Below are 13344 nucleotides of genomic sequence, written 5' to 3'. Positions count from 1 at the left end.
GGGTCATTGTGTCAAAGGGACTCAAGTTCCAGTTTCTAATCGCTTCGTTAGCTCTATGATTTCTGGTCCCATACATTCATTTCCCTCTTTCAGAAAGGAAAATAGAAAACATAAAATGTAATCTTTTGCCAGAGATAGTGTATTTCATTCCCTCATCAAATACTTTTCCATGTGGGATAGAAGACAGAGAGAGCAGAATTCCCAGGGACCTTCATTTTCTGTATTAGAAATTCTTTATCATTTTTTTTTTTTCAGGTGCAAGACACTTCCTTTATTCTCTGTATTGTGGTGATACAACCAGAAATACCTGTCAGACAACTGAAGAACCTCAACACGGTGCCCAGCAGCAAGCTGCTGTACCACCGGCTGGACCTCCTGGGCCAGCCCAGTGCTTGCCTCCACTTCAAACAGCTGGCCACGCTAGGTAAAGTCTTGCACTGCTCAGCTTCCTCTGTGGCCTTAGTCATAACCGTTCACCATACATAATCAGTTTGAATTTTTTTAAAATGTGCAGGCCTGTAGCGCTAGTTTCAGAATACAAATGTGAAAACATTTTGAGGCCAGGCCTTGGAGTTCTCCAGCAGTCACTGAGATGAGGATGTGTATGTGAATGATTTATTACGGGTGGATTCTCGGAGGAAACCAATGACCAAGTGAGGGAAACAGGATAGGGAAGGAGGAGAAAGCAAGCAAGAGTTGAATTTTCGGTAAGCTCCCAGCCTCAGCCCAACCCTGATCCTGAAGGTGCTTTGGAGTATAAATTGTACTGTAGCGTTTGCTCAGACTCAAGAAAGGGGCTGCACTTTTCTATTCCGTAGTCACTGTCAGTTTTCTGCCAGTGCCGGCAAAGGGGCTGTAGTGGCCCAGAGACAGTTCACCCAAGAGAGTCGCAAAGATGGCCTACTAAAATCAGATATGGAGATTTGGGAGGATAGAGGGCAGAAGGTGGGGAAATAGTAAAAGGAATCCCTATATATCTATATCACATAGCTGTGTCAGTCACAGGCCCCTGTCTTCCAAAGAGCTTAGGAAATAGGCAAAGAAAGCCAAAGGGAACTTGTATTTGTATGAGCCAGGCATTCGACATTCATCATCTGAGTTGACCTATTATAGATGAGGCCATTGGGATTATTGGCAACACGGATGTTCCCACAGTAGCACAGAAAGCAGCAAGGCTGTGATGCAACTCATGTCACCTCCTGGGCCACGGTGTCACCTCCTGTATTGCAAGCTGCCGTGTGCCAGGCCCATGCTGGGCACTTGTGGTGTGCACCTGTCGATACAACACAGTGTGCTCACAGTACTGTAAACTTCTCCTTTCCACTGTTGAAATACTTAGGGTTTGAAATTTATGACTAAGAATCATGAGGCAGCCAGCACACTAGTAGAGGGCACACAGGTGGGAAGAGGATCAAGGATAGAAGCCACCACAGAGGCTGTTGGTTATACAGGAGAGCATTGTGTTTGCGTTCCTTGTTTAAACTTTGTCCTATGGAGTTTCTGTCTGGTTAGGAGATCAGGGGAGCAGTCTCCCAGGACACGGTCCAACAGTGTAGGCACTGGGGAAGGGCCAGAGATGTCCATCAGAAAAGGTGAGAGTCTACTTGTGTTCATTTGTTGAATTTAGGTTTTGTCTTTGGTTTTTATGCACAAGAGTATGGATGCTTTTTAATTCACATTTTCAAGAAATGCTTACTGAAGGGCTAGTGTGTGCGTGCTTCTCCTAAGTGCTGTGGGGGCAAGGTAAGCACGACTGCTGGTGAACGTGAGGTCGCTATTCTGAGCTTTGAGATGCTGAAGTGCAGCAGTTTTTCTAGACGAGACAGCAGCTTGAGCCTAGACTGTTGACGTCCTTTGGAGTAACCCTCATAGCTGCACTGCCCAGTGTGGTAGCCACTAGCCTCGTGTGGCTACTGAGCACATGACGTGTGACTAGTCCAAGTTGGGATTCACTGTAAGTGTAAAATACTTAACCTTTTATGTTGATTACATGTTAGAGTGATAAAGTTTTGGATAGATTGGATTCCATAAACTATACTGGTAAAATTAACTTAACCTGTTTGCTTTTACTTTTGTTAATGGGACGACTGGAAACTTTTGCATTAGACTTGGGGGATTGCATTGTATTTCAGGTGCCCGGTGCTGCCTGATAGAAATGGTCAGAACATGTACTTTATCAACTCACATGCTTTGCATGAGTTAATAGACTGATCCTACATCACACAGACAGACCTCAGGCCCGCAGCTGATTTTCACTAGACACTCTCACCACCCAACTTCTCCTGGGCAGTAGAACCCCCTCTCACTCCAGGACAATGTGAAGGGGTCATCGGGAGCAGTGTAGTACCGGTTGGTAATGAAAGTGAAGCAAAATCATTATAATAAAAAGGGAATGGCACATAAGTGGGTTCCATCTAATTCCATAGACGATGGAGATTTTGAGGCAGTGCGTCAAATACGTATCAGCACTCCCTCAGGAGAGCTGACGGAGGGGCGTTGTCTTTCCTGGAACACAAAGAAATAAAGAACTTTTCAGTGTATATAACCCATTGTGGTTAGATACACATGTATGTATACAAGCATATGGGTACCATGTAGACAGAAAGCCTTGTGTCCTCTCTCATGCTTGGTTCTCTTCCTCCCTCAATCCTTCTTACGGCAGCAAGCTTTTCTAAAATGCAAGTCTCTGTCAGGACAAGAAAGGCCCACTCCCCAAGGTGCCTCTCCTCTTACCTCTGGCCCTACTCCTTTGTCTCTGAAATACTGTGTTGCTTTTTAACATTTCTTATATTATTGCATGATTCTTATATTCCTGTTTTCTTTCTCCTTTTTAAAATTCCTTGTCACTCCAACTGAGTCCTAAGCTCTCTGAGTTCAGAGACAGTCCTCCTTCTCTGGCACATTCCTGCATGAAGGCCTGTGAACACAGCACACTGCGAGGCAGCCTGCCTTTTTAAGCCTCTTAGATATAAGTAGAATAATAATCTCCCAGGCTACCCCCTGCTGATAGCATGAGAATGAGATGAGACAGCATTCCTAGGAGCAACCTCTCTTGTAATGGTGAACTACATAATCCTGACCCATCCTTCTGAGGACAACAAAACTCCTGGATGGAAACCCCTTTTTTAAAAATTTTTTCTTGAGCTCAGTGGATAGAGCATCAGTCTGCAGACTGAAAGGTCCCGGGTTCGATTCCAGTCAAGGGCATGTACCTTGGTTGCGGGCACATCCCCGGTAGGGGGTGTGCAAGAGGCAGCTGATCGATGATTCTCTCTCATCGATGTTTCTAGCTTTGTATCCCTCTCTCTTCCTCTCTGTAAAAAATCAATAAAATATATTTTAAAAATAAAAATTAAAAAAAATAAAAATTCTTCTTGAAAAGCATCAACATGATATGTAGGTCCTGGGTCAACATATAGGAAAATCTAAGAACTCACAGAAGAAAGTGAACTGCTTAAAGCCACTTTTGCAGTGAACGTATTTACCAATCCAGAAGAAACAACTGTGAAATTAAACTGTGCTTTAAGTAGCTTATGGCTGAGGGCAGAGGCAGAAATCAAATCCCAAGTCTCCAGAAGGTGGAGACTAATAAATAAAGCACCCCTTCCACATACATGTTTTTAGCAGAGGTCTTATCAGACTTCATCTTGAGAGAAAGGATGAATTGAAACTAAATCAACCCTTGACTTGGGATCCCTGTTATCTGTGTGGTCTAAGGAATCTCAGGCATTAACTAGTCGTGGACTAGTTGAATACCAAAATCCCACCATGCGTCACTTAGGCTAATATCCGGTCTCCTTATTGGGATGTGTTTCAACCTTACCACCTGCCCCCTCGGGGGGGAGAGGGGGAATGGAGGGGCACCTGGCAGAAACACACAACAGTCCTCTCTGGAGAAAGGTATTTCCATCCTGTTAGGCCTCAACTATTCTTACTAATTTGTGTTTAAGTACAACGTCCAGCACAGTCAGAAATAACTAGGCCACAAGGAAACAGGACACCATGAATGAGAACTAATAAAAGGAATAGAAAGTGACCCATAGATTTAAATGAAGTAGGACACAGGATTCTAAAGCTTTTAATAATATAAGAATGAATAATGGAAAATTTCAAAGCCAAACATGTAGTGTTTGTAAGTCATCATGTAATTCCCTGAGCATCTCTGTCCTAATAGAGAACAGGGCTTTTCCTCTTAGATGGGATCCACAGTTACACATGTCTAGGTAACTGCGATCTTTCTGCAGGCTTTTGTTTATGCCAAGTTTGGCTGTACCCGTCTGTGAGAGTCTTTTTTATTTTATTTATTTTTTCATTGACACCAATATTCCATTTTTCTTCCTAGATACTAATACGAGGGCGAACAATAATGGTTAACACTTAGAGCACTTGCCGTGTGCCAAGCACCGATCTGCGTGCTTTACATTTAACTCATTTGCTTTACATAATATGTTAACTGATGCAATTCTCACCATAACTCTGTAAGGTTGGTGCAATTATCTCTCTCCCTCCCCTCCTCTCGCCCACCACACACACACAAACACACACTTTGCAATACAACTTTTGCCCAACACCACGCAGCCGGGAAACGGTGGAGCCCAGGTTCAACCCAGTCTGACTCCTAATAAGTATACCATGGATAGCTCTCAGGCATTTTGAACGTTGGCCATATCAGCACTTGCATATATTTGTACGTGTATCTCTTCTGGTTCACTCAAAGAGCTCCACGTCGAGCTCTTTGCTTTCCTCTGGGAGACCCTGAGCCCCCACAGCACACAGGCTGGCAGGGCTTAGGGGTGCTTCTGTGGGAGCCTAAGAGGAAGGCCCGGCGTTCTCAGGCCTGCTTTGTCTGCTGTCTTTCAGAGAGTCCAACCGTCATGCTGTCTGCTGGCAGCTTTTCCTCCCCCTACGAGCACCTCAGCCAGCCCGAGACAAAGCGCATGGTGGAGCACTACACAGCCTACCTCAGTGACAACACCCGCCTCATTGCCAACCCGGGGCTCAAAGTGAGTGCTGGCGTGGGGCCCCACCCCGGGGTGCCCTGTCCCCCAGGCCTGGCAGACCTGCTGACTGTGAATCTTGGAAGTAGGAAGCCCAGCCCCTGGATCTGTGCCTCTCGGCTGGAGAGCCAGAAAGACAGCATGTGGCCAGGGGAGGCTGGTCGGGGATAACCCCTTCTGATGGATGAAGAAGCCCTGGAGCCAGATGAGCAAGCTCTTTCAGGCCTCAGCTGCACGAGGGGTGTTGTAGGTGGGAGTTTGAGAGACCAGGGACACTTTCCCAGGCCTGTTTTCCCAGGAGAGAGAAGAAAAGAGCCCCTACTGTCTGTTGAGATCACTATGATGACGTTTAAGGAGCAGAGATTTAGCTGCCACGTGTGTGTGTGTGTGTGTGTGTGTGTGTGTGTGTGTGTGTCTAAATACTTCTGTAGGATCTGTCCTCTTAAAAGCAGAAAGCCTCCCAGAGATGAACAATGGAGTAAATCCCATTCCCACATCCACGGATTGCATTTCAGTAAGCTTTTGTTTCCCCCAAGTTTGGCTGTGCCCATCTGCTGGGGCAAGACTCTAAAGAAGTAATTGGGCTTGGCTTCCCCGCCGGAGAGCGCCGGGCAGCGCTGCCAGCGGTCCCCTCTCCTTTCATGTGCGTCTTAAAGGATCCCCGCTATGTCGTCCTTTGTCTCCCAGTTCTCTGTCAGAAATGAAGTAATGGCTACCAGCCACGTCACAGATGAATGGATGACACAAATGGAAATGAGCAGCCTGAACACTTACATTGTCCGCCGTTACATAGCAACACCCAATGGCGTCCTCAGAATTTATCCTGGTTCCCTCATGGACAAAGCATTTGATCCCACTAGGAGACAATGGTGAGTTTTTAGGGCTTCCACTATCAAAGGTCCCCCCCCAAACCCTGGAGAGACATGATAAGTACATAACTATAAAGCAACTTCAGGCGGTCACACTAAAGAAGGTACTTTCATGGCAGTTGAAAACATGTTTTTTCAATAGTGTGTTGTTGTTTTTAATGTACTAGCAACAGCTTTGTGGGTTTCCTCTGTGCGGTGTTTTTATCTCTTCATTGAAATTTTGAGACCAAAATGCTGTATGTTCAGCCATTTTCATTCCTAGTAGTTCATTTGATTCTACCTTGTGTGCAGTGTGTCTATAGTGGGTATACTTAATGTCACTGCGCATGATGACTGCATCCAATTGCAGCTCAGGTATGACCTCTGGAAAATAAACAAGTATGAATTCAAAAACTTTTTGTTTGTTTTTTTTTTTGTTTATTTTTTTTACTTCTGAGCTGTTTACTCTGATTTTTCAAAAACAAATGCTAGTCAGATGGTATAGCAGAGGAGCAATTTGGACATAAAAACAAGATTTCTCGTCTTGTGCTTCTTGGAAACTAAGTCACTAATGAATCGGCTATTGTTTTATTGCCTGTTTCCCCACCTTTCCCGATCCAGAATGCATTTCTTTGTGCCCAGTTGTATTTGTTCCTACCTCATTCATTAATTTACTTTTATTTTAGTCTCTAAAACATGTAGACCAGTGATTCCCAAGGTGGAGCACCTGCCCCACAGGGAGGCAATTTGACTTCCAAGAGGGGCAATTCGAGAGGTATTAACAGTGAATTTTTTGCATTTCTTATGGTTCTAGGGACCTCATAAACAGCACATAAATATATATTATGACATTTATGCATTTCAGCTCTCTGTTATATGTTTTGAAACTTTGCTATTTTTTATATTGCTTCATATTATTATTATTAAACAATTTCTTAGTGATTTCTTCCTCAGTACTTCAGCTGTCTTTTTGTTCTTTTGTTCTTCTCTTTCATGGATGCCATGTTCTTTGGAAGCTTGTCTAGATCAAGTTAATGGTGTTTTAGACTTCTTCCACATGAACAGGAGTTCACTTTTTGAATAATAAGAATTATATGTCACGGGGGCAGCAGGATTTTAGAGATGCTTAGGTGGGGCATGATATAAAAAAAAAAAAAAGGTTGGATACCACTGATCTAGACTACAGGTCTTGTTAAAAGCTTAAACATATCCTGAGTTCAGTATCTTTTTTAGAGAAGAATTTTAGATTTTCTTGACCTCTTGTGTTGATGCTACTATGGTCAGGCATAAAAGTTATGAACCCTTTTGAATTTTGTTGTAACACAGGTACTATTTATAGTAAATACTTTTACCATTTTAAACTTTTTTTTCAATTACAGTTGTATTCAGTATTATTTTATATTAGCTTCAGATGTATATTGTAGTGGTTGAACAATAATATACTTAACTTTACAAAGTGTTCTCCCTGATACTTCCAGTACCCACCTGGCACCATACATAGTTATTACAATATTATTGACTATATTTCCTATGCTTTACTTTGTGTCCCCATGACTATTTTTTAACTATCAATCTGCAATTCTCAGTTTCTTCACTTTTTCCACCCAGTCCCCCATAAATATTTTTTTGGGGGTTACCAGTTCCCTTTTCTTTGAAATTTACATAGTTGTTCATATCCTAAAATAACGTGACTGTCTTTGGTCTCTACTAGGTATCTGCATGCGGTAGCTAATCCAGGGCTGATTTCTTTGACTGGCCCTTACTTAGATGTTGGAGGAGCTGGCTACGTGGTGACTATTAGCCATACAATTCATTCATCCAGGTAATATTTTCATTAATTTTTAGTCATTTCTTGAACATGGCAAGGGTATTTTGAAAATTTGAATAGATTAATGGCAAAAGTGTAGCCTTTGAAGTGAAGCAAGATGAGGTTTGTTTTCTTTTTTTTATGTTTTAATTGATTACAGAGAGAGGAAGAAAGAGGGAGAGAGAGGTAGAAACATCAATGATGAGAGTCATGGATCAGCTGCCTCCTGTGTGGCCCCTACAGGGGATTGAACCCATAACCTGGACATGTTTCATTCATATATATATATATATATATATATATATATATATATTATTGATTTTTTACAGAGAGGAAGGGAGAGGGATAGAGAGTTAGAACCATCGATGAGAGAGAAACATCAACCAGCTGCCTCCTGCACACCTTCTATTGGGGATGTGCCTTCAACTAAGGTACATGCCCTTGACCGGAATCAAACCTGGGACTCTTCAGTCCGCAGGCCGATGCTCTATCCACTCTATCCACTGAGCCAAACTGGTTTCAGCTAGACATGTTTCCTTGACCAGAATTGAACCTGGCACCCTTCAGTCCCCAGGCTTATGCTCTGGCCACTGAGCCAAACTGGCCAGGGCTTGAGTGTCTTCTTTAGCCGCGTCCTCTCGGATTCCCTGGGCTTCCCTTTGCAATCTGTAAAATGGGGATAACACCACCTCACAAGGCTATCGTGGTTGAGTCATGAAAAACTCTTACCCTGTTCTTGGCAACCAGGATGATGCTTATGAAGAAGAAAAAGAAGGATGTTAGAGTCACTAGAACAAGTTGTAGAAATGCCAGGCTTACCCCAATCAAAGAAATAGCAATAGGAGCCTGACAATTAATCATTACCGGAGAGTGTTTTCCAAAAGAAGGGAGCATTCTTAGTGAAGAGAGAAAAGTATCAAGACATCAATTTTATTACCTCTTGTATTGCAGTCTAACTTTAGAACCATATAGGAGTCTGTTGTTTTTACTTTGTCCTCACACTGCCTCCAGAAAAATAAAAAGGCATTTTGAAAATTGATTTTCCCGGAATGCTATAAAATGTCAGTTATCACTGTAAATATATTTAGGGTGCTGTATATTTCCTAGTTTTGAAGTTTCGGTATTTAAACTACAAATGTCAGTGAAATGTTGGGTGGAGAGGCAAGTCAAACACATTAAACTGTTTTAATCCCTTCATTATACAAATAGCTGTTTTTCCCTAGTAACCAAGAAAGACTATATTTTGACGAGTACCTGTAATGATATCTTAAAATTTATGGGAGACAGGTTTCCTTGCTCAACCTTATGCCTCTCGCTGGTGCTCATTATATACCAAGTGATTGACATTTAGTAAATTCTTCTAAGGCAGGTTCATTGGGAGTAGGAATTTGGAAGCAGCTCTGTGTGGAATTTCAATCATGACCTGTGTCTCCGTGGAAAGCAGGGCCCTGCCGCCAGCCAAGCGTTGATTCCTTTGCAGGGCACTGTATCTGTTTGGCTCAATCAGCTGCTCCCATAATGTAATATTTCACATGTCAACAAGGAAACGCTCAGAACAGATTTTTTCCATGCTTTCATTAACAGACCATCTGCTAGGCATACGCCTACTATTGTCTGAATAGCTAGGCTTGCCATCTCTCCTACACTGATCAGTTGAGAAAAGGTAAACAAAGGTGATTTCTTTGAGGGGGCAGCAGTTCCCTTGGCCTTTGCTGACAATGGAATGGGCTCTGAAAGATAGCATTGGGAGGTAGGCTGCAAACAACGACCCGTGTGTTTCTTCCTTAGTCTCTGGCATTCCATCAGGCTTCTCCCACCTGGCCACTCATTGTCCAGCCCCCTGAGCTCTTCCTTCTACCTTCTATACAGCATTCCTTTTGCTGGTGGAGTGGGGTTGCCACAGGAAGGTGCAGATTTTTAGGCTCATGTACATGAGCACATGTACATATTTTTGTTGGGGTTTGAATGGATGGAAGAACTTTCATTGAGTTTACTTAAAAATATTTACGGTGTTAATCCAAATGAAGCATGTTGGAAATGTGATAGGCTTTCAAATTAGAAATACCTGCATCCAATTTCCTTATTTGGTTTGATTTTAGAGTGTGTTTAAACTATGCAAGGTTAGTTGTTTGAGTGTAGCAAGAGTTAAATGGCCATTTAAATCCTGGGTTCTGACCACCAGTCACTCAGTGAGAATGAATTCCAGGAATTAAGTACCCGCTCTTGCCTTGATCAATGTACAGTCTTGGGGACTTGTTGTTTGAACATTTTTCTCAGCTGAGCATGCTTTTCTTATTTAAAGCTTTGTGCTTTTCATTCAACACAGTTTATAATGCAAGTCAACCACCTCTTCTGGTTCTCAAGCAAAGCCTCTGTAGCTTTAATGGGTGTATTGGTGCTCCCTGCAAAGGCAGAGATGGGCTCTCTGCAAAGGCAGTTGTTTTTCCCCCCAAATAATTGCTAGTGAATCTGACCTCGTATGCCAGCTTGAGAACCTAACTTCCTCCTAAGATCTGATTCTGCTCTAAAAAGGTAGATTTGCCACTTACTATTTGTATGACTATTAAACAAGTTCCTTCTTGCCTTAGTTTCCCACCTATGAAAAAAGGATATTTGGTTCTATCTCAAAAGATTCATCAATGATTATATTAAATAATTCATGTGAAGCTCTTAGAGCAGTGCCTGACACATGGTAAGGGCTCAATACATGTTACATAGTTATTAATATTCCATGACCTCCTGGCCTCATATGCACAACAGTGACAATGCCCTTGTTGAATGAGGTGATTGGGGTAAAATGCGTAGCTCTGTACTTGACAATATCAAATCCCAACTAAATGGCATCTATTTTTATCAGCTGGCATTTTCATAGGTCAGAAGAGAGAACTTAAGCTGATGGTCAGCTTATCAGGAGGCATCCTCATTTATCCTTGGTTTCTGGCTGATAGCTTGGGGAGGAGCTTTTCTAACTCAATGCTCACTTATCAGATTCTTCCAAGAACATCATTAGTGGCCTGAGAATTGAGGTGTGCATCTTTGGAGAATGGTAATGCTGATAAAGATGATGAAGTAGAGTTAGTGATTAGGGACCGATCAGATGAGTCCTTGGCAGAGAAAATCTCACAAACAGCATGGTCTATTGTATGTAGAAATGTAAACGTGGTTTGATTTCTCTATGGTAATCTTTAAGAGTTGCTATGGTAACAGTGTACATTTTTGAAATGCAGGTGAAATATGAATGTTAGACTTTCATGGGCAATATGCATGCTTTTACTTCAGTATGTGGATCATATTGGAGCAGATGATAGTCAGAGGACATCATCTGAACTTGTCCTCAAAAACCTGAGTTGTATTTTTTACTGAGGCAGCAGAAGTAGTGTAGAAAGAGCCAGATTTCTATACTGGACTCTGTGCCATAAATAAAGGGTTATCAATCTTGTTTAAGTCTTCTAACCATTCTAAACCTCATTTTTCATTTATTAAGCAGGAACTGTAATTCCTTTCTGACATCTTTGCAGAAGATTAAGTAGATCATGTAAAATTGCTTGGAAACTCTTAAGGAGGCAGTGTAGCCTAATGGTTAGGGGCACTATGTACTTTGGAGTTGCAGACACTGACTTTAAATTCCTGCTTCCACTAGTTGTTCACTGTGAGGCTTTGGCCAAAGACTTCATCCTCCCAAGCTTCCGTTTTCTAGAAAAGATAATGCCTCATAAGTTTTCTGTGAAGACATCTTTGAAATGATACCAGAGTGCCTATCAGTTGTGTCTATTCAGTAAATGGAAGCTGTTACTATTATCATAATGTGGCTGTTATTTAGACTCATCACTCTTCTGGACAACCAAAAGAGGTTTAAATTTCTTTTAACTGATTCTTCAGGAAAACATTTGCTCTGAAGCACAAATCCCATGTAAGGTAATTCAGTCATTAATTTCTCTCACAGTGGAATTTAAGTTACTTCAGTATTAAGGAGGCTCCTATTGAGGCAATAGCTAATTTGTCTACATGGCAAGGCTAATTTCACTCCCAAATTCTGATTTTCTAAAAGAGGATTTCACTTTGAGAAGTTCCTTCTGAACTTTCCAATTTAAATGTTTAAGATTTTTGTCACACTAACCGGTTTGGCTCAGGGGATAGAGCGTCAGCCTGAAGACTGAAGGATCCCAGGTTCGATTCTGGTCAAGGGCATGTACCTTGGTTGCGGGCACATCCCCAGTTGAAAGTGTGCAGGAGACAGCTGATCGATGTTTCTAACTCTCTATCCCTCTCCCTTCCATTCTATTAAAAAAAATTTTTTTTTCAATAAAATATTTTTAAAAGATTTTTGTCAATAACATTGCCATTTTTCTTTTGGTATTTTCTTTATTAAGAGATCAGTTGGGTGGACAATGATAATTATGGACTCTTGGAATGTGCTGTGTTGGGTAAACCTCAAAAACTCCCAGCCACAAAAGGAGCCCTCTCAACTGCTCATGGACATAGGTTAAAAAGAACCTAGGTTCCAAGTGAGAATCCAGTGTTTCTGTTAGACATCTAGCAGTTTCTCTGAAAGAGTAATGAATTCATGCTGTCTAGATCTGAATTTTAAACCCTATATATATTTTTTTTTAAGAATAACTTTTCTAAAACATCTTATTGGGTGTTGTTGTTTTTTTATATGTTTGGCAGTTTGCTAAATACTGTAAAAATACTACCTCATTTAATAGCTTTATGAAATAGGTAGATTATTATCCCCACTTTCAAATGAGAAAACTGAAGTTTAAAAGGTTAAGTATTGTCTCAGGAGCCACAAAGATAGAAACCAACAGGGCCAGGATTTGATCCCAGATCTGCTTGATTCCAGTGCTAAAAGGGTAGCTCCATGTTGTTACTGCCCAACTTTGTCTTCCTTGGCACTCCTGCTTTTGAGACTAGCATTTTCCAATTGTGAAAGATCTGGCCTATGGACCAAGAGAGTATTGTTCTAAAAGATGAGTTGTGTTTTGCATGGAGCCAGCGTTAGTATTATAGAAAGAAAACTTGTTTTTACTAAATTTTTTGTGATCTTAACACCAGTCAGTTAACCTTTGGGAGATCTCAGTTTCTCTACCTATAGTTAAGGGGATCACTCAGGCTCCATGTCTGTAGGTCCCCTGGTGTGAGGAACCATCGTAGCCACGCATCCAGCCTGCTACTTGATGCCTATTCCCTCCCACCCTCATATTCTTGCCGAAAAGTAATCCAGTCATTGTCTGAACATCTATAGTCAGGACTAGCCATATTCCACAGCTGCACCTTATTTGGGCTAGTCCTTTTTTTTTTTTTAGAAAGTTCTACCTTTTCGTCTTAACTTTTCCTCTCATCACATCTCCATGTTATGCTAGCTCAGTTATTTAGTTGATTGTTTTTATAGGGGTGGCAAGTGTGGAGAAAGAGTAGGCATGCATTTCTTATGCCATACAATGTCCTTATGCTGAGCACGGCTTTTACCTTTAAATAACCATGCCTCCTCTTCTCATTGATCTTGTCCACATGCAGTACACAGATGTCTTCTGGTCACACTGTGGCTGTGATGGGCATTGACTTCACGCTTAGGTACTTCTACAAGGTTCTGATGGACTTGTTGCCTGTTTGTAACCAAGATGGCGGTAATAAAATAAGGTAAGCTTTTGGGGGCACCATTTCCTTCCCAGCTGCAAAATACAAGGAAAAT

At 41.8% G+C, this 13344-nt stretch overlaps 1 protein-coding gene across 2 annotated transcripts in view; it reads left to right on the top strand.

The window, feature by feature from the left end:
- The window catches only part of CACHD1 (cache domain containing 1), a 233661-nt gene that overhangs the window by 198384 nt on the left and 21933 nt on the right, over window positions 1-13344 (top strand). For both annotated transcript variants that reach the window (XM_036444801.2, XM_045584504.1), the window contains 5 exons: window positions 256-424; window positions 4861-5003; window positions 5685-5866; window positions 7557-7667; window positions 13170-13292. In XM_036444801.2, coding sequence (XP_036300694.1) covers window positions 256-424; window positions 4861-5003; window positions 5685-5866; window positions 7557-7667; window positions 13170-13292 — 728 coding nt within the window. The remainder of the gene's footprint in view (window positions 1-255; window positions 425-4860; window positions 5004-5684; window positions 5867-7556; window positions 7668-13169; window positions 13293-13344) is intronic.

Source organism: Pipistrellus kuhlii, unplaced genomic scaffold, assembly GCF_014108245.1.
Source record: "Pipistrellus kuhlii isolate mPipKuh1 unplaced genomic scaffold, mPipKuh1.p scaffold_m20_p_2, whole genome shotgun sequence".
NCBI classification, from domain to species: Eukaryota; Metazoa; Chordata; class Mammalia; order Chiroptera; family Vespertilionidae; genus Pipistrellus; species Pipistrellus kuhlii.
Note: the sequence above shows the minus strand (reverse complement) of the source record. Positions and strands in the feature narration are given on the sequence as shown.